Below are 21,158 nucleotides of genomic sequence, written 5' to 3' on the forward strand. Positions count from 1 at the left end.
CAATCTACTCATACGCTTCCTTACTATAATCATATTGCTCTGACTTTACTTGAATTACCAATATCAACAAGCACAGAAATGCTCAAGGCATTCACACAAAGGCAGTTAAAGACCACACATCACACCAACCCTCTGAAGTCATGTTTGATATTCTACTCAGCATCTAGCTCTCCAAATCACACAGGATGGTAAATGTTAAAAGTGGGCAATGAAAAAAGAACAAGCACAGCTTCTTTGTGTGTTATCAGGGCACAAGAAGGCAGGTGAGTACAAGGAGAAGCCATCTGAGCGTTTGCTGGGCATCAACACTTACCTTGAGGATGTCCCCCCTTTTGAAGCTCAGCTCGTCGTCTGCAGTGGCTTTGAAGTCATATTTGGCGATGGCTTCCATTCTGAGCGGGGCTCAGGGCTCAGCAGCCTGAAGCAGGGGGGAAGGGAGTCTTCCCTGCTGAAGCAACCCAGTGCTCTGGGCTCAGCCTCGCCTCTCAGCTGGGACTCGCTCCTGCACGCCGGGACACACAATGCCACCCTGAATCAGAAGAGCAATGATTGAGAGAAGTGGCCAGATCGAAGGCAGCCCCGCCCTGCCAGTCGGCCTGCCGTCCCAGCCCCCACGCCCCCTGGCTCGGCCAGGCTCAGCCCTCGTCCCTCCCTTCCAGGCAGGAGCCCTGAGCTCCTCCTTCCTCTTTCCAGCCTCGGCCCCCAGGCAACTGACAGGCCTGCCGGCCAATGACGGCAGCTGCTCGAGCTATTCCAGAACACACTTCCTCTTCCCTCCCGCTGGGTGTGCTCAGTGTGCAGGAACCGGCTGGAGTCCGATCGGTCTCCGCCTTTCCTCCCTCGCCCCTCACGCTCTTCTCCAGGCACGAAATGCAATCCACGTAAAGAAAGCCCTCGCCCTCGGGATGGCACCCTACTTTTCTCAGTTATATAGGCCTCTCTCCCTCCTTTCTCCCTGCCAACCTTTCTGGTGTTTTGAAAATGTTGGGTCCTATATCCACAGTCAAAAGCCAGCAATGTGGGCTTTGGTCCTGAGCTGCTTTAACTGTTCTCAGAAACTAAACCTTGGTCTGCCCCTAGGAAAGTGGAAGAAACTGACCCTAGGAACTACTTTCTTATTCAGTTTGCTACTCTCAGCATAGGCAACTCTCCCTCTCCACTTGTCAACTGTGATCGGCAAGCTCAGGTGACCAGAGAAAGGAAATCCAGCTCAGAGCCTTTGGTGGGTGGAGACCTGCTCGTGCAGAAGGCTCCCTCTCCCTCGAAGACCCCCAAGACTTCGGGGGCCCCAAAAGCCCTTGAAAATAGACGTCCAAGGTTCAGCATTCCAAAAGCAGCCTCTGCATTATTCCTAACTAGCCTATGGAGCAAGGTTGAACTCCTATCTACACTTGAAAGCAATCCCTTTTTCAGAATCTTAGCTACCGCCCAAAAGCCAAACAGAAGCCTCTCACAGTTACCCCTGAGAACAGGTGCTTTTCTCGGAGCCAGGGGAGTACTAGACTGATCCAAACTGCATTTTGCAGGCAAAGATTCTGTAATAATCCTTAGGTGGTATACCACGTGATGGTGAACCTGGGCAGTACAATCACTGCGGAAGTGAAGAGTCTCGAGCCCTGAATATGGGACACAACCTAGACCTTCGCGTAACTAAAGAAAAACGAAGCCCCATTCTTCTTTTGTCAGTCACTGTTTTCATACAGGCTAAATAAAAGCAGAAAACAACACTGACACTGGCAGAACGGGGACAGATTATTTATAGTGACACCCTTTGGTGGATAATTACCACCTAACAGAGAACTCATTTGAGGGGCACGAGTGATTATTCTTCTTCTGTTCTAAAGTTAACAACTGGGGCATTAATCAAGCATAGCTACAAAAGGACTAAGGAGTAAACCAGCTGGGAATATTAAGGTTAGAGGGAAATGAGTATTACCAAGGAGGAAAGAATCACCTGGTAATAAAAAGTCCTTCAGCCGAATTCTGAAGGCCAAACATTCCACTGCAGGTAAACTAATAAACTAAACCAACGTTTATTCATTCTATCAGGCCATACCTAGGATATCCTGTGTTGTGCTGGCTCTAAAACAGGAAAGCAAAAAGAGTCCCAGCAAATTGAAAAAAAAAAACAAGATTAGTCTCAGTATTTTCGTGTGTCCTTAAACACCCTTTACTTATACTCACCACAGTTACTTATTTATCAAATGAATCCATATACATAATTTTAAAAGTCAGAGCATTAAAAGGCTTATGAAAAACAGCAGATCCCTACCCCAAGCAATCACCCTCAATTTTGTTTTTAGCTTTCTCTTTATGTTTACTCACAGTATTTCTAAGTAACACCCTTCTACTGCTGTTTCTTAATTTATTCCAGCCATTACCTATCACTTGAAAGATGAGGACTTAGCTGTTCCGCCCCTGCCAATTCTGCCTTGCCCCATCCCAGTAATGCCACATATTCCGGTTTAAGCAGTAGTTATTACATTACGAAACATTGTTCACTGGTGATTTAAATAATGTATGATAACCAACCTTCCTTTCTAGTACAATCCTTCAATTTTTCCCGGAATTAATAACTGTTTCTCCTTTTTTGCCTACTTTCCAGTGTGTACCTATTTAAAACTTTTTACAGCTGCTCCAAAATCTCCGCTACATGCCTATCAATATTTTCCATACCCTGACCTGACCATTTATTTTCACTGGTCTTCAGGTCTGATTGTTGGGACTATGTATCAATGATGGGAAGTTGAAGAATAATTGCACAGATCCAAAAAACTTTAAAAGGTTCATTTTTGAAAAACAGAAATCAGACAGAAACCTAAAGCACTGTCACTGTCAAGGTACTATGCAGTAACAGGGCATAAACTTCTATGTCATTCATGATTCCAGACAGCTGCAGTGTGACTGAACAGGCAGACCATAAAAACCAAGAGTTTTCAACATTTGCTCTCCTGCTGTTACTCAACTTATCTACCACAGGTTTCCTAGAGAAAACTTAAACAGACAATACTCTTGAAAATCATGTTTCAAGTAACAACTGCTTTGTAAGATACAGTTTAATAGGAATGAAAACCAACCAATCAATACTTTTGCGGTGGTGCCAAGTAAAAATTACCATCTCATAGAGAAAACCAGAGGAGGCCAGGTTATTAGGCTATCCACCGAAAAACATGCAGGCTAAAGAAATTCAAAAGGGTGTGTTTCATTAAAGACAAAAAAATTCTATCACATACACCGCATTTATTACTTAAAAAGAAAGAAATCTGAAAGTGGACACAATCTATAATGTTTTTAACAGAGTAGATGTTGCTGTAAATTTCTCAAGAAAATGGGCTGGGAGTACATTTAACCCTGAAGCCTGATGACAGAGTACGTCTGAACTGTTACCAGCACACACCCTGCAGCCCATCACAAGCAGAGAATTTTAACAAGGCAAGTGCAGCTTGAACTGTTCATTTAAAGCAATACGCACTGTACCGTAAACTGCAATCTCCTAAAGGTATTTGTAGGATTTTATTTTCTGTCTTCCATTCAACTCTCTTCTTCCCAAAATTCACAGAAAATAAAATACGCGACACTTTACTGGGCCAGTATGCTTTACTGGGCCAGTACAGCTTAGTGTTAAGCCTGCATAGTTTGTAAAGGCAGGCTGACCCCAAGTTCAAGTAATGACCTTGATGCTTACCAGCTATAATTTTGGGCAAGGCTTTTAAACAAGCCTCAGTTTTCTCATCTGTAAAATGGGTATAAAATCACCAACTTCGTAAGATTCACTGAGCATTGAATTAGGTAATATAGATAATAGACATATATGAAGCGCTTTAGACAGAGCCTGACATTAAGTCACTCAAATTAAGTTAAAGCGTGACTCTACTTAAAACATATTAGATGTTTGTCTTCATTATTAAAAATAGCAAATTAAGGTTTACACTGCCATGGCCCGGGTTCAGTCCCTGGTTGGGGAGCTGAAATCCCCCAAGCTACATGGCGCAGCCAAAAAAACCGAAACAAACAAAAAAACGGCAAATTAGAACAATGAGATTTCTTTCACCTGCTAATTGTCAAATTTTTTAAAGATTTATAACATCCAGTCTCTGCGATACTATGGATAAAGAGATTCTCAGACTCTTTATCCAACGTTTATTAAATTAACATTTTGAACAGCTACTATATGCCTAACAATATGCTTACTACTTGATTATAAAAATAAAATCACCACAGAGCCCACACTCTATCAGGGAATTAATTAGTTCAATGTTTTTGGAGAGTAATTTTACAGCACCTATTGACAAATTTAAAATACATACCCTTGGACAAGCAATGCCACGTCCCAGATTTATCTCACTAAAATAGTGACACAAATACCATGTGCAAAATACATGTATCCCTGATCAATATCCATGAGCATAACAAGAAATATCTTTCTATTTAAGTACCAAGATACATTATTATCAAGTTTTTAAAAAAACTGCAGAAAAATTAGTTTATCATACTTCCATAAAATAATATATCAGTGTGTGCTAAAAAAAAAAAAAATTTCAAAAGGTTAACAATGATTACCTCTGCAAGCGAGTTCACAGAATATTTTTCCTTTCTGCACCATACACCTCAACTGTGTTTTCATTGTCTTTACTATAAGCATGTATTGCTTTTGTAGTCAGAAAAAACAAAAACTAAAATCTTACTGATGCTCTGGAGTTAGACCTGGATTCAACTGTCACTGTACCACTTACTAACTAGGTGGGCAACACTGGAGAAGTAACTTACATTCTCTAATCCCCAGTGTCCCTCAGCTGGAAAATGGGGAAAATCATAGCATCTACAGCTTATAAGGTCATTTTGCTAATTAAAAGAGACAGCACCTGTAAATGCTGAGTCCCTGGCATAAAGTGCTAAGAGGTATTAAACCAGCATCACCAGGAACTCTTTAAATCTCGGTCCACGTGTTCTCAGTAAATCTAGAACTTCCCTTCACATATGGACTCAGAGGAACGCTCTGGCAGGCAAATTAACGGTCCTGTTAAGTATAAACTAAAATTAAATACCTCCAAATCAAGTCCTAACAATGCTCAAATATTCACACATATAAAACTAATCACATCTATAGTCACTTATTCTACTGGGCTTTTAAACATTTACTGTGTATATACAGAAAGTGTACCTTTGAGTAATTTAAAGCCACATTTCACTCTCATTAATTTACGAGTGCATCCTGTGACAACGGTTTTGGTTCTTGGATCAGCTACATCAAACTCACCCCATTCAGGGACTGATTCACTGTGAGGTGCCTTCTGGAGTTTGGCAACGTAGTGGCCTTAGCCAGGAACCTAATTTTAAGTAAGAGTCGCAGGTAATTCTTATGCATGCTAAATTTAAAAAATCACTGCTGTGCTGTAAGGGTGCCTTGAGTAGATTTTAAACTTTGCATCTCAGACAATGCACTACAATGTCTTTGCATAAAATGACAATAATACATATTCACTTGGCATAACTGGGAAAAACCCAACTTTGACAAATAAAATGAAAGGCTCTCAATGGCCGTTCAGGAGTGCTGGAAAGTTCTTCTGAATTGAGCAAGTAACTATTAATATTAGTTTCTCTCAGGAGACCATGGTGGGTCTCTACTCTGTATTACTTCATTTCTCCAAAATCTATTACTCTTCTGTTCTAAGAAACAATTAGAATTGTTGCGGCATAACGTGCAACATAACAGGAATTATTGAGAAGACTCTCTAAGTACCACCAACTTAGTATTTAAAACCTAATAGTAGTCCCTCAAATCTGAATACACTGGCTGAGGAAGGAAACTGCCTCAAACATTTAAATGCTTTCTTTTAGTATCAAAGAAAGTTGATGACAAGAATTAACTTTTAATTTTGGGATTCAGAAAATTTTGAACAAAGGAAGGAGCAACAGAACAAATTTCTTTCTTTCTGTCAAAAACAAAAACAAAAACAAAACCCAACAACAATAACAAAGAAGGCTGATTATAACAGATGCAGGAAAAGACACCTTATCTTAGAAGGCTGGTAATGAATAAATTAGTACTATTACAACGGGCAAGCTTTAATTAATTCATCAATGGTCTAAATAAATTCTATTCCCTTAAATGTTTCAAGCTATCTTAATTCTATTGTAATACAGGACTATGGTTGGTTTTCGTTTTTAACATTCACCACCCCCACTAAAAGCCAAAAAGAAGTCACACAAGCCCCAAAATGACCCAATCTCCCTTACTAACATAAAACAGACATAAGAAGAAAAGCATGAGCAGGCACAAAAACATGATCTAAAAGTGAAGAAAACAACTAAAACGCAAAAACACAAGCTACACCTGTGACCGAGTGGCAGTATTGATTACTTACAGCTGAATTCAATCCTTTGAGCCTCCCAGTTCCCAGCGGGAGAACGTTCGCATGGCTCTCTAGCAACCCTTCTGGCAGACTGAAGGAACACAGTGGACGCTCAAAAGTAAAGAATAAAGCAGGAAAGAGGGCATCTTCCCGGGAGAGAAACGGGATCTTTATATGAGGGAGAAACCAAATTGTGCCGAAGAGCCGAAACCTCGAAAAATTATGCCAGAGAGGGGACGAAAAGGAGGAAGGGGAAGTAGATTAGAAAAAAAGGGGGGGAGGGGGCAAGTGACTTGCATTATACGAGTAAACATTTAGCGTCCGCAGTGGAATGGAGAAAAATAGTAAGGGAAGGCAACAACTGGGGAGCACAAAGTGAAAGAGGCATTAGAAAGCCAAAGAAACTAATGCTAATTTCTCTCGTGTCTTTCCCACTTTTTTCTGATAATCCACAGTACCAAAAGTCAGACTACGAGGCACTTGGCTCCTCTGCAAATTATATTCTTACTGCATCTGAAGCCAGCCTAGTTTAACTCCCTAAATATGCTGTAACTCATATGTAAATCATAGACACGGAGAGCGCTGCAAATGAAAAATACCAGTGAGTCCTTCCCCTCTCTTACTGAAATCTCTCCTCGCAGCATTCCAATCAACTGCTGCTTATTTTTCGTGACAAATGTTTTTCAGAGAGTAGTCCAAAAAAAAAAAAAAAAAAGCGCTACAGAAGCAAAGGCATCTTGACTGGCTCCAGTAGCAAACGTCCTCACTCAGTATTAATAAGGTTGGTGGGTTTCCTCCCAAAATTCGGCCCCGAAACACCAGGAGACGGTGACGTGGTGACCGTGCAGGTCGAAGAAGCATCAATCACCACATTTGCAGCCCTCTGCGAATCCCCCGCCTCCCGGACCAAGTCAGACTGACTCACAGAATGAGTACCCCGTGCTCTCGGGCTTCTCCTGGGCCCCTTCTGGGCAAACCCCCACGAAAAAGGCACGAAATTTAATTAGGAGCCCCCCAGCCTCTTGCCCCGGGGTCCGAAGCTCTGTCCCGAGCCAAGGGTCAGGGGAAGAAAGGTCCCCAGGAAGGAAGCGCCCCAGAAGGGGAAACATGGAGCCCAGAGCCCGGGGATTCCGCTCCCCGCCCCGTTCCTCACTGTCCCGACCTCCAGGCCCGGCAGCCCTCGGTACGCAGGCCCGGGCCCCCCGGGCCGACTCCCGCTGCGGAGAGGGGAGGAAAGGGCACGGGAGCAGCGCCGCCGCCGCCGGCCGTACTCACCGTGGCGCAGCTGCTCCGCTCCGCGCCCGGCCGGCCCCTCCGCAACGGTGCGAGCGGCCGCCGACCCCGCTGCTGCTCCGCGAGGGCAGCGACTGTTCCCGCCGCCGTCACCGCCACAGTCTCCGTCGCCGCCGCCGCCGTCGTCCGGTCGCTGAAGCGGTACTACCGCCTCGCTTCCGCTCCTCGTCGGGGTCCCGCGAGAACTTCCCCCCGCGGCCCCGCCCCGCCCCGCCCCCGCGAGACTTCCCCCAGCGGAAAAGGCCCAGAGCGCAAGCGCTCCTCTTTGGCCAGGCCCCCGCAGGTAGACCAGCTACAGGCCAGGGCGCAGGCGCCGGGCCGCCCCGCAGCAGGTGGCACCGGCAGGGCTCCACCCCCGGGGTTGCTGTAACCCTCTCGGTGCCAGAGCGGGTAAATTAGAGCTCACCCCTGAAGGAGTAACTCTTATCCACGTCCTTTCCCCTTCCACCAAACCAAGGCAATTTGGTTGGGGGGTTGGAGGGAGAATCTCCCTCCAGCGTGAAGCACTCCAAATAGAGGACCAGGTCTTGAAATATTTGAGAATCTGGTCCAAACAAACTCTGCAGTATTAGATGAATTAACATAGTCGCTCATAGATTGAATCAAGCGCCTAATACATGCTAAGCGTAGAAGGTACAACGACGAACAGAAATCCCGGCCCTCAAAGAATTCAGGGTCTAGATTCTACACTCTAGAAGAGTGGAAGAAAAGTAAACAAATTATGCCCTAAGTCCTTTAGAATTATTTGGAGAGTGCTGAGGAAGCTAAAAAGTTGGGGGGGGGGGGGCGCTACTCTGCCCATCTCAGAAAAGCCTACCCAGAGAAGGTGATTGTGGTGACGTCTGAGCCGAGTCTTGGAGGATGTGTAGGAGTTCGCCAGAGAAGCAGGGGTAAGAGCATTCCAGGTGAAGGGAACGTCACGCACGTACAAAGGAACCGAGATGTGAGAGTCGTGTTCCGTGCAATGCTAAGTAGTTCGATTCGTAACCGGGGAGTGGCAGAAGATGAGGCTTGTAGGAGTAACTCTTTATTTTTCAGTTCCAAAAGCTCTTTGCAGTTAAAGGAGAGAACAGAGCATCTAATGGTAAGGTGCTTCCTGGAAGCCAACAAAATAGCTAGACGTGAGAATAACCAAACATCTGATTCTATAGAGAAAACAAGCCCATTGAAATAAGGAGAATGAATTGTTCTTTCACATCAGCTTCATGTAAGGCACTATGCAGGGTGATAGATGAACCCAACAAAGCCTCTGCTTTCAGCAGTTTGTCATCTAGAGGAGAGTTGCCTAGTCTGCAAGGCAAAACAGTTGGCCCTAAGTGCCATTGAACTACATACAGGACTGCAGAGGAGGGAGTCAGTTACTTGGTGCTCAGGTAATCAGGGAGGACTTGGTGTTTGAACTGCCAACATGAAAGCAGAGAGGAAAGAGGGATGGAGTCAGCCAATATGTCAGATTGGCCAGAGTTTAGGATTTAGGGGGAGGAATAATGAGAGGCAAGGCCAAGATGTACAGTTTAGGCTTCATTGACGAGTAACAACCTCTGAAGGTTTTTGAGCAAGAGATACCTGACATGAGGTGAAAATAACAAGAGGACCATCTATTCACCACCCGATGTATACTAAAGTCATAGTGTTTCTACAGTGGATAATATCCCCATTTTACAGACTGGGAAATTGAGGTTTAAAGAGGTTAGAAACTTACCCAAGGAAACCCAAATATAGTAGATCTGAGATTTGAGCCTAGGCCTGTCTTATTCTAAAACCCATATTTTTCCCCCACTTTGATATTTTGTTCTAGAATGGTGGCCAGAAAAAAAAAGAAATGAAAGGGAAGGACTTAGCTGCTGAGCACAGAGGGGAAGGAAGTGAGGGAAAAGTTGCAGTTCTTTGTTTTGAGTGGAGAGAACAGCAGACACATTTGCCAGTCAAAAGGCGGAGCTGAGACTTCCCTGGTAGTCCAGTGGCTAAGACTCCATGCTCCCAGTGCAGGGGGCCCAGTTCAATCCCTCAACAGGGAATTAGATCCCACATGCTGCAACTAAGAGTTCGCATGCCGCAGCTAAAGATCCTGCATGTCGCAACTAAGACCCAGCGCAGCCAAATAAATAAATAATTTTTTTTTTTTAAAGAGGGGGAGGAGCTGACTGGACAGGAAGTGGTGGGGCAGGGCATGTACAGGGAAGGGACAGGTAAGAAGATGATGATGCCGCAGTCTGGGAAATGTAGAGTTCATCATTCTGGGAGACATGCAGGTAGAAATATCCAGTACACTGTCCAAAAGCTCAATGCATTCATTCTTCCTCTCCACAATATTAGCTGAGCATCTACTCTGGAAACAGCAGGATAACCTGTCACAGAGCTCGCAGTCTGAAGGGGAAGACATACCGCTGAGAATATAACACTCTCAGGAATGGCAGCTTTGGGAGCACACAGCAGGGGACCTGACCTAGTCCAGGATCAGGGAAGACTGAGGAGGGAGGTTTCAACTGAGACTCTGTTAGCCTGAGAGGAAAAGAGTATTCCAGGAGAGGGTACAGCATGTGCAAAGGCCAGACAGTAAGAGAGAACTCCAGAAGCCATTTACAGCTGGGATGAGGAATGTGGCACATGGGTGAAGCATTTGGAGAGGGGCATGCTGGGCCTTTCCAGTGCTGCTAAAAACTAGGGATGTGAGGTACTTCCCTGGTGTCCAGTGGTTAGGACTCCGCGCTTCCACAGGCTTGATCCCTGGTTGGGGAACTAAGATCCCGCTTGCCACTTGATTCTATGAGATACTGAAGCAGGGGTGGGCTGTGGTCAGCTTTTCATCTATAAAATACATTCACCCTCTAGCTGCAGAGTGAAAAATCAATTGGAACGAAGCTATTTATCATCTACAAGATAATGTCCTAAGATCTGTGCAAGACCCTCATGGATCTGGCCGCTGCCTGCCAGCCCCACTCTCTCGGTCTCTGGCCAACACACACTCCACCAATACTAAACCACTGTGGTTTCCGGAAGGTGCCATGATCTTTTGAGTGTCTGTATCTTTGCACATTCAGTTTCCTCTGCTCAGTTGGTCTTCTCCCCCTTCTTTAGGCCCCCAAGTCAGTTTTAAGGTTTCTTCCTCAAAATTCCCACTGGACCTCCAATCTCACTGCTGCATAATGGTTTGTTCACTCTCCCCCCTTCCCCATCCACCACCAAATGCTCTACAAGCTCCCAAACAGGACCACACCTTCTCACATTTGTATTCCCAGCCCCCAGCACAGTGCCTGGAGTGAATTAATGGATGGATGGAGGGATGGATGAATAAATACCGGAGGTTGACTAGAGATAAAGCTGTGGCTGCCCTTCTGTGCGAATGTGATATTTGAAGCTAAGGAAGTGGGTGAGATCTCAGAAGAGACTAGATACCTAAGGGAAAAGAAAAAAAATGATGCGCTTCCTTTCAAAATTGATAAAACAGACTCTGAGTATGTCTATGTAAAAATATATGCCTATGGACCAGATTTGGAAGGGAACATTTAAAAGTAAAAATAATCGTGTTGAAATGAAGCGATTGGGGATGACTTAAAAAAAAAAAAAAAACTTCAACATCTGTTACATTGTCTCTTCGATTAAAAACTCCTCTATGCAGACACAGACTCAGAAACTTGAGAGAATGCTTCCCAAGATCATTCCATGAAGAGAAAAAAATCCACACTAGAAGCAGTAATATTTAGAATGCGTGTTAAATAGCAAAAAGAAATCGGAGCAAGAGGCAAATTGTGAGGTGCAAGCCACTCCCTGGTATGAAAAGCTGTTGCAACTGTAGCAAAACTTGCTAATTACAAATTGGCCACATCAGTCGCTTTGGAATGCAGAAATTAATCACCAAAACGGCTCTTTTTTCGGTTGGGGTTTGCGGTTATTTTGAGTCGTCGGAAAGGGTTTCTCACTTTGCTTTCTGTGAGTTGTGGTGATGCCACCTGCCGGTCAGAACTGGACACTGCCCTGGCATTGACTGAACCTTGAAAGCCCATCTCAGGCACCTCCTCTGAGCCCACTGTTCTGAGTTTTTCTTTAGTGGGAAAGAACCAGACAGCCAGTGACAACCAAAATTGGTCATTGAAATTCTACTCCCACCTGCTCAATTGATCTTGGAAGTTCTTATCTTAGAATCTCCTCTGCTCTAGCACACCTCTCAAGCTCTGAGGGTGGCCTCTGATGCTGAGCCTACCAACGGGACACCAAGTCCTGTGACTTCCCTTCCTCTACCTCCTGACTCCGTTTCCATCACCTGACCTGGTCCAACACACCACCATCCTTCCTGGGGGGCTCACCGATCATCCTGCCCCCTTCCAAGTCACTACAATGCAGCCAGAGTGGGCTCTCTGAAATACAAATCAAATCAGGGGGTCACAGAGGAGGCCCTTAGCATGCCCCATATGGCCCTCGTGGCTGGCCCCTGCCAGCAACTCCAGCCTCAGCCCTTTCAACTCTTCTACTGCCAAGCCCTCAGCTACTCTTCTGGATGACTTGCAGCTTCCTGAATGACTGTACAATTCTCTTACCTCCAAGTTTTTGTGCATACTGCCCCTTTGGGCTAGAATGCGTCCTCTCCCTGTCTTCCCTGCCATCGCCTGGCTCCTGTCTGTCCTCCAAATCTCAATGCAGTGCCACCTCCACCAGGAAGCCTGCCGTGATGCTCTGGTCCCTCCAATGTGTTCTCATAGCACCCTTGGCAACTCCATCATTCCTGTTTTCGTTAAGACCATATGTGAGCCATCTGCTTACTTGTCCTTCTCCCCTTTAGACCACAAGTTCCTCAAGGACAGGGACCATGTTTTGTTTTCTTGGCTCCTCACACCTAGTCTAATGCCTGTGTGGATGAAATATATTGCCTGCCGTATCAGTAAACAAAGGATGTTGCAGCCATCAAGCCATCACATTATAGCTGCCCCAGTGGTGAGCCCTGAGGGAACTCAGGATGGAGACAAACAGGCTGCCCACTGCCAAGCCCTCAGGTACTGCCGTCACCCCCAGCTGTACACCCCGAGGGGGTTCAGGATGGAGAAAAGCCGGAGACTGGCCCCAGATAGCCGAGGTGCATTTCAAAGGAATGATTTCAGTGAGCCCAGACTCTTGCTTCTTCCCATATATAGAAAAGTGCTAAATTCCTTAACTTGCGATATCTGGTTTTCTTTAATTAACAGTAATCTTTTGATGTTCTAACAACCTGGTCTTTGTTGCAAAAACTCCTATATATCCTGGCTCGCCCCCCTTCCCTCAGAGTGATCTGAGAGTCCTATCTCCTGGGCTTGAAGTCCTCAGAATGTCCGCTGAATAAAACATAATTCTTCACTTTAGGTTGTGCATTTTTTTCAGTCGACACCTCGTAATTAATGTTTAGCAACCAAATGACAGGCTGGCTTAAGGTATGGTAGAAGGATAGAAGGAGTTTTAAAGAAGGTAAATGGAGACACCTGAAACTAACATAACATTGAAAATCAATTACGTTCTCATAAAAATTTTTTTTAAAAAAGAAGGTAAATGGAAACAAGGGAGAGAAAGTAGTTGAGAAATGCTAGAAAAAGGAACAGGGGAAGGGAAAGAAGGAAAGAGGAAGGAAAGAGAAAAGACAAACGAAGAGGCATGCCTGTTGGGGAGCACTTCCTCGGTTATTGCTGAGACATTTATGCCAAAACATCCTATCTTTTCTTAAAATATCGCTCACTCTCCACTTTTCTTAGGCATTGACAGTCATAGTATAGTAACCAGCTATAATTCTCTAATTTCTTTCTTATCTGTCTCCTTCCTTCCACACTCTCGGCCGTCACTCCTCTTTTCTCTTTGGTCATTGGCCAAATCAGTTTTACCAAACAATATTCATTTATGTGACTAATTTTTATTGAACACTGTGTGCAAGATTGGGAACTAGGGACAATGGTGGATGGGTAGAAAAATGAGTTTTTACAAGTCAGTGTCCCTAAGAACTTTATAAACTCCAGTGGTGATAAAGCCTGACTCCAAATAATGCAATACCGCATAACAAGTGCTTTCGGAGCACTGGACTCGGGGTGAAGGGAGTCCAGGAGAGAGAACTTGGGGATAGGGAGTCCAGGAAGGCTTCATAGAGGATGTAGTATCTGAGTTGTCTTGAAGAGTAGCTGGCATTCTAATAGGTAGAACCAAGTTGAGGCCCCCCCTAGACCAAATAGCGAGTTTTTAAAATGCAGAAAAGGGCCAACAATTCTTCTCTAATGTAGCAGTGCTCACATTTTAATGCACAAGAGAATCGCCTGGAGACCTGTTTAAAATGCAAGCTCCAGTGACCCAGAGATATTCAACTCATTAGGTCTGGGAAGGGCTCAGAAATATGCATTTTAAATAAGCAGCTGCAGGTAATTCTTAGGCTGGTCGTCTTTGGACCAGGCTTTGAGGGACAATACTTACTGAATAATTGAGTCATGGGGATTCTGGGATCTTCCCAATGTATCCTTGATTACAGGAATCAGGATGTGAGTTGCTACGGGCAGGAGAGAACTTGGGACTCTTTCCCCAGTGTACTCCCCTGGGTCTTAAGCTGCCTGTGGCTGAGAAATGCCAGTAAAGCCCATTGGTGTGGTCGAGGTCTGGGTGGGTGGCACTTCTTAGCACCACATTGTAAATAAATTAAAAAATAAAAGCCCGGATAAGCAAATGGACTCTGATCCTGACAGCTCTCTGTAGCAATGTCAGAGTCAAGTTCAAGGAGGGTGGCCCTTCTCCATTCCTTCTGTTTCACTTTCCATGTGGCTCTTTCATTAGAATACATTCTGTTCATTAAGGAGATGAAGTCAATTCCATTTTGGCCTGAGCTAGATTGCAAGTGATGTATCCAAAGGGTGGAAATGTCCCCACTGTTCCTATGCCTGCGAGAAAGAAGCATTAGCGATTTTAATACTAGGAAGTTTCTCCAATATTGGTTTTATTATATATTTTTTTAAAATTAGATATTCTGCATATGAGACTCTCCCTCTCCTTCTCCCTTAAAATTTCCCATTTAAAAAAAATTATTTGAGTCTCTGATGTCCTTTTGCTTTTTAATTTTTTCTTTAAAAAAAAAATTTATTTATTTATTTATTTATTTTTGGTTGTGTCAGGTCTTAGTTGTGACACGTGGGATTTTTCATTGTGGCACATGGGCTCTTTGTTGTGGCGCGCAGGCTTAGTTACCCCATGGCACGTGGGATCTTAATTCCCCGACCAGGGATCGAAGCCACCTCCCCTGCATTGGAAGGCTGATTCTTAACCACTGGACCACGAGTGAACTCCCTAATTTTTTTTTTTTTTTTTTTTACAAACTAAGTTTTAATTAGACAAGTATTACATGAACCCATCCTCCCATGAAAGATGAAAATATTATATTTAAGACTAGCTGGCAGGTACTGAGCACTAATTTGGGGCCAGGAAAAGTCTAAGGGCTTTATGTACGTTATTTAGTCCCTACAATAATAAGACGTGGTAGATATTATGACTATGTCCGGATGGCGAAATTAAGTGTTTCCATAAGGAGGGGATAGTCAGCTGTGTCCAATGTTGCTAGAGGATGGGCAAGGTGAAAACTGAGTCAACCACTGAATTTAGAGAGATGGAGATTGTAGGTGATATTGACAAGAACAGTCTCAATAGCTGGTCGGGTGAGAGTCTGATGGAGGAGATTAGAGAAAGAATTGGGGGGAAAGAGAAGTAAGGAATGTAAGGAAGTGCAGGCAGTAAGTACAGATAATTCTTTGTAAGAGTTTTGCTATAAAACAGAGCAAAGAGTAGGATTTGGGGAACCCTCCTACACTGTTGGTGGGAATGTAAATTCGTGCAGCCACTATGGAGAACAGTATGGAGGTTCCTCAAAAAACTAAGAGAACAGTATGGAGAACAGTATGGAGGTTGCTCAAAAAACTAAAAATAGGGACTTCGCTGGAGGCCCAGTAGTTAAGACTCCCCGCTTCCAATGCAGGGAGCCCGGGTTCGATCCCTGGTCAGGGAACTAAGATCCCACATGCCACAGGGCATGGCCAGAAAAAAAAAGAAAAAACCTAAAAATAGAGTTGCCATATGATCCAGCAATCCCACTTATGGGATTACATATCCAGACAAAACAATATAATTCAAAAAGACACATGCACCCCTATGTTCATAGCAGCACTATTCACAATAGCCAGAACATGGAAACAACCTAAATGTCCATTGACAGATGAACAGATAAAGAAGATGTGGTACATATATACAATGGAATACTACTCAGCCATAGAAAGGAATGAAATAATGCCATTTGCATTTGTGTTGTGTTCTCTGTAAGATGTGGATACAATACCTACCTCATAGGGCTTCCATGAGAAACAGTTGAAATAATGTATGTGATGTGTAGCACAGTGCTTTGCAAATTGTCCAATAAATAGTAGATATTAGTCAAAAAAAAAATGGACCTAGAGATTATTATACTAAGTGAAGTAAGTCAGAGAAAGACAAATACCATATAATATCACTTATATGTGGAATCTAAAATAGGACATAAATGAACTTATCTATGAAACAGAAACAGACTCACAGACATAGAGAACAGATTTGTGGTTGCCAAGGGGGAGGGGAGAGGGGGAGGGAAGGATTGGGAGATTGGGGTTAGCAGATGCAAACTATTATATATAGGGTGGATAAACAACAAGGTCCTACTGTATAGCACAGGGAACTATATTCAATATCCTGCGATAAACCATTATGGGAAAGAATATGGGGACTTTCCTGGTGGCGCAGTGGTTAAGAATCCACCTGCCAATGCAGGGGACATGGGTTCAAACCTTGGTCCAGGAAGATCCCACATGTCCTGGAGCAACTAAGGCCGTGTGCCACAACTACTGAGCCCGCATGCCACAACTACTGAAGCCCACTCGCCTAGAGCCCGTGCTCCGCAACAAGAGAAGCCGCTGCAATGAGAAGCCTGCACACTGCCACGTAGAGTAGCCCCCGCTCGCCGCAGCTAGAGAAAGCCCGCGCACAGCAACGAAGACCCAATGCAGACAAAAAAAAAGAAAGAAAAAGAAAAGAATATGAAAAAGAATGTATATATATGTATAACTGAATCACTTTGCTGTACAGCAGAAATTAACACAACATTGTAAATCAACTATACTTCGATAAAATAAATTTTTTTTTAAAATTAATTAATTTATTTATTTTTAGCTGTGTTGGGTCTTTGTTTCGGTGCGAGGGCTTTCTCTAGTTGCGGTGAGCGGGGGCCACTCTTCATTGCGGTGCACGGGACTCTCACTATCAGGGCCTCTCTTGTTGCGGAGCACAGACTCCAGACGTGCAGGCTCAGTAGTTCTGGCTCACGGGCCCAGTTGCTCCGCGGCATGTGGGATCTTCCCGGACCAGGGCTCCAACCCGTGTCGCCTGCATTGGCAGGCAGATTCTCAACCACTGCGCCACCAGGGAAGCCCCTAAAATAAAATTTTTAAAAAAGAGTGAGATTTGGATGGCCAAGGAAGAGATTTTAAATATAGGACCTATTAGGGCATGCTTTGTGTGCTGAAGGGAATTATCTAGTAGAGAGGGAAACTTCAGGATACAGGAGAGAGAAGGGAATTGAGGAACAAAGTCCTTGCAATTCGTCCATTTTCATGGACGAGTAGCAGCATAAGTGAAGACAGATGTAGGTGGGTGGATGGCAGGGGTGGTGGGCAGATGCAGTCTTTCTATACTGATGGCTTCTGTTCTCTCAGTTAAATGCAAGGGGTTGACACCTGAGGTGGGGGATGGGGGAAAGAGTGCAGGAGGTTTGTTTTGATCAGAAGGTATGAAATTGAACTTTTGGACTGGGGGGGATCAAGCCAATTTGGGTAACACTGCAGGTGGTGCTAAGGTCCCACTCAGATTTGTGAGTGTAAATTGAAAAGAGGCCACTCAGCCTGGTTGCCTGCTTTTAACAAGTTACATTCAGCTGCCTGGTTGCAGACACAGGGCAGATGAAGAGCCTGGTTGTGCCCGTTTGGGATTTGCCAGGCCAACACCACCAAAGAGGGGCGGGGTCGGGGGGTGGAGGGTGCATGCAAGGCAGCAGATACAGTGATGGGTCTTGGAGTCTAAACCAGGCACAAAAGAAAGGGGGAAGGGAAGTGAGTATTTGTTGGGGACTGAGTTTCAGTTTGGAGAGATAAGAAAGTTCTTATCTTACCTTACGGATGGTGATGATGGTTGCACACTGCATTGTACACTTATAAATGGTTAAAACAGTAAATTTATGTTACATATGTATATTTAACCATAATGAAAAAAGAAAAAGGAAAAAGAGAAGAAAGGGAGAAATAAGTGTGAGAGTGTGTTTGCGTGTGTGTGCGTGTGTGTAGAAGCAGTAGGGTGAATAGATTAAAGCTTCCCTGGAGCCAAAGGATTGTTGGGGAGAGGAAACGAGAGTAAAAAGGAGCTGGGAAGATAGAAGATGGGGCTGAGACAATGGGACACTCGAAATGGGGATGGTCAGCCGTGGCTGGTAGTGATGACAGGCTGTAGGGTCTGACCCTGGCAATGGGTGGCTGAGGTGGGGTGGAGGGAAAGATGGCTGGAAATCAGGAGGGAAGCCAAGGGCCTGAAAGACAGGGGACTGAATGGATTGTCTGTGCACGGTTCTCAATTCTGACCTTACGTTAGAATCTGCTAGCGGGGAGTTCCCTGATGGTCCAGTGGCTAACTCAGCACTTTCGCTTCCGTGGCCCAGGCTCAATCCCTGGTCCCTAAGATCCTGCAAGCCTCACACAGAGCTGCCAAAAGAAAAAGAAAAAAAAAAGAATATGCTAGGGGGCTGTAAAAAAATATAATGAATATTTATAAACATTTACAAATATGAATATTTAAAAATATTGAATAGTGCTTACCAGAGACTGAGGGGAGGGGGAGGGGAGAGTTTCCGTTTGGGAAGATGAAAAATGTCCTGGAGACGGATGGTGGTGATGGTTGCACCATGATGTGAATGTACTTAATGCCACTGAACTGTACACTTTTTAAAATTTATTTATTAATTTATTTGGTTGCGCTGAGTCTTAGTTGCAGCACAAGGGATCTTCATTGCTGCATGTGGGATCTTTAGTTGTGGAATTCGGGATCTAGTTCCCCAACCAGGGATGGAACCCAGGCTCCCTGCACTGGAAGCGAGGAGTCTTACTCACTGGACCACCAGGGAAGTCCTAAAAAATACTATCTTGATACCTGTCCCCAACCCAGACAAATTAAAATCTCTGGGGTTGGGACTTCCCTGGTGGCGCAGTGGTTAAGAATCTGCCTGCCAATGCAGGCACACGGGTTCGAGCCCTGGTCCGGGAAGATCCCACATGCTGCGGAGCAACTAAGCCCATGCACCACAACTACTGAGCCTGCGCTCTAGAGCCCGTGAGCCACAACTACTGAGCCCGCACACCACAACTACTGAGCCTGCGTGCCGCAACTACTGAAGCCCACGCACCTAGAGCCCATGCTCCGCAACAAGAGAAGCCGTTGCAAGGAGAAGCCCGTGCACCGCAACGAAGAGTAGCCCCCGCTCACCACAACTAGAGAAAGCCTGCGGGCAGCAACAAAGACCCAACGCAAGGCCAAAAAAATTAATTAATTAATTAATTACATTAAATCTTAAGAAAAGAAAAGAAAAAAAATTCTCTGGGGTTTGGGCTCTAGACATGAGTATGTTAATAGGCTGTGGAACTGCTGAATTAGCATGTTTTCTTTCACTCATTCATTCCACAAAGACACTGAATGTGCGTTATGAGGTTGGCCCTGGGGGTGCTTTGGTGAATTTAAAAGGACAAGGTTCCTGCTCTCATGGAGCTTATAATCCGTGGGGAAAGGTGGACACCAAATCAGTCAACAAATAACTATGTAACAACAATTTCAGAAGCGCGTTTCAACCATCTAAGTGAGCTTGGACCAGGATGATGTGTTGGAGATGGACAGAAGGGCTGTGGGGATGGACAGACCCGAGACCTTCACTGCAGGGAGAAACCTCAGGTTGCGGCAACGGCTTGTGGAGACACGTGGTTGCATCTTGCTGATGGGTTGAAAGTGAGAGGTGAGTGAGAGCGAGGAATGAGGGATGACACCCCAGTTTCCAGCCTGAGGTTGGGAGGACCGACCCAGGAGACACAGCGCATAAATACACAGGATTTAAGGCGAGAGAGGCAGTTCCGGTGCTAGCCTTTCTGTCACTGTAATCTGTGTTACGTGGTATCACCTGTTTGTGACTTAATTTCCTTACCAGGGAAAAAACGGGCAAAATAATACATCTCCAAACAGAGTTGTCGTGAAAATAGCAAATAAGCAAAATAAGATAATGCATCGTAAAAGTGTTGCAAAATGTTTTGAGTCATAACCTTTTAGACACACATCTCAGTTTTCCCCGTGTTCATTTTAACTGTCCCACATGGATCCATTTCCCATAGTTATTAAAAATGCATCAGCAACGAAGACCCAACGCAGCCAAAAATAAATAAAATAAATAAATTTTCAAAAAAAAGTAAATAATTGATTAAAACAAAAACGCATCAGGCCGTATCTTTTAGCTGTTGGCTCCTGAGTAGACACACCTATACTACCAACCATCCAACGATCTCAAAACAGTTTGTAGATTATCACCATTATTTTTCCTATAAAGTCGTAAGGCCTCTCTGGAGAGGAAACGCTCACTGCCACCCTGTGACCAGGCAGGCTGCACCCCTGGCAGGTGGACAAGTGTCTCATTCCAATGCGGGGTGATCACTGCTACGGTCGGAAGGTTGGGAACATTCAAACATTCAGGGCTTTTGTGTTTCACATGAAAGCATACTTCACGGTTTTGATTAGCAAGTGGAATGACTTCAACTTGCTCATGTTGCCAGCCCTACTTGTCATCACCTCCACGGGGCAATTAGTGAGGGAAAGAAGGAAGAGGCTTCTGTTGTCGCAGGGAGTCCAATATTTTTAGGGGGATTCTTCCATAGGCTGGAAAATCGGGCAACTCCTGTGGTCATCACTAGAGGTCACTCTAGGGAAGCGCTACCTTGAGGTTGCAGAACTCACTGCAAAAGAATGCTGGCGTTTGGCTCCAAAAATGGATTCGACCTCGCTGCTGTCGGGACTCGCTGCTCCCGAGTGCCAGGAAATGCCGTTTGCCAGGTCCCAGCGATGAAACATGGAGGAAATATCCAGTTGCACCCAATGCAATGGAAACCCCAGTTCCCTGGAATCAGAACACAAGTCAGGAAGAAACAAGACTACCCTCCCCTCTCACTCTCCTTAACCCCTAAATCTTTAACCGCACGTTTCAGCTCTTTGTGGTTACCAGCGAACAGAAGTCATATTTCCCCATTTATTGAATAAACCGCAAAGCTGCATTTTCCCTGCCTTCTCGTGTGAAATATCTTTCGTCTCTGCTAGTCTATTCGTTTGGTTTTATGACCCAAGGGCAGAGCCTTGTGGAATTTATTCTTTCTCAAACTTTTTCAGATTTTGATAGCTTAGCGGCCAGGTTTCTGGTGTCCTCCCTTCTGG

At 44.7% G+C, this 21,158-nt stretch overlaps 1 protein-coding gene and 1 long non-coding RNA gene across 4 annotated transcripts in view; one reads left to right on the top strand and one right to left on the bottom strand.

Annotated features, from left to right (window-relative positions):
- The window catches only part of GRB2 (growth factor receptor bound protein 2), a 70,410-nt gene extending 62,578 nt beyond the window's left edge, over positions 1-7,832 (bottom strand). Inside the window, exons 1-3 of one of the 3 annotated variants that reach the window (XM_082443285.1) lie at positions 7,629-7,832; positions 2,057-2,082; positions 314-529 (exon numbers count right to left, since the gene is read on the bottom strand). In XM_082443285.1, coding sequence (XP_082299411.1) covers positions 314-391 — 78 coding nt within the window. In that variant the 5' untranslated portion in view covers positions 392-529; positions 2,057-2,082; positions 7,629-7,832. The remainder of the gene's footprint in view (positions 1-313; positions 530-2,056; positions 2,083-7,628) is intronic. The other 2 variants (XM_082443286.1, XM_082443284.1) reach the window with 2 other exon arrangements.
- An 853-nt stretch (positions 7,833-8,685) lies between these two features.
- Positions 8,686-16,796, top strand: LOC309651035. The gene is made up of 2 exons (XR_014257896.1): positions 8,686-15,491; positions 15,536-16,796. It is a non-coding gene; the product is annotated as an uncharacterized lncRNA (long non-coding RNA).
- The last annotated feature ends 4,362 nt before the right edge of the window (positions 16,797-21,158 follow it).

The sequence above is a fragment of the Balaenoptera physalus genome, assembly GCF_965194825.1.
Source record: "Balaenoptera physalus genome assembly, chromosome: 20".
Classification (NCBI taxonomy): domain Eukaryota; kingdom Metazoa; phylum Chordata; class Mammalia; order Artiodactyla; family Balaenopteridae; genus Balaenoptera; species Balaenoptera physalus.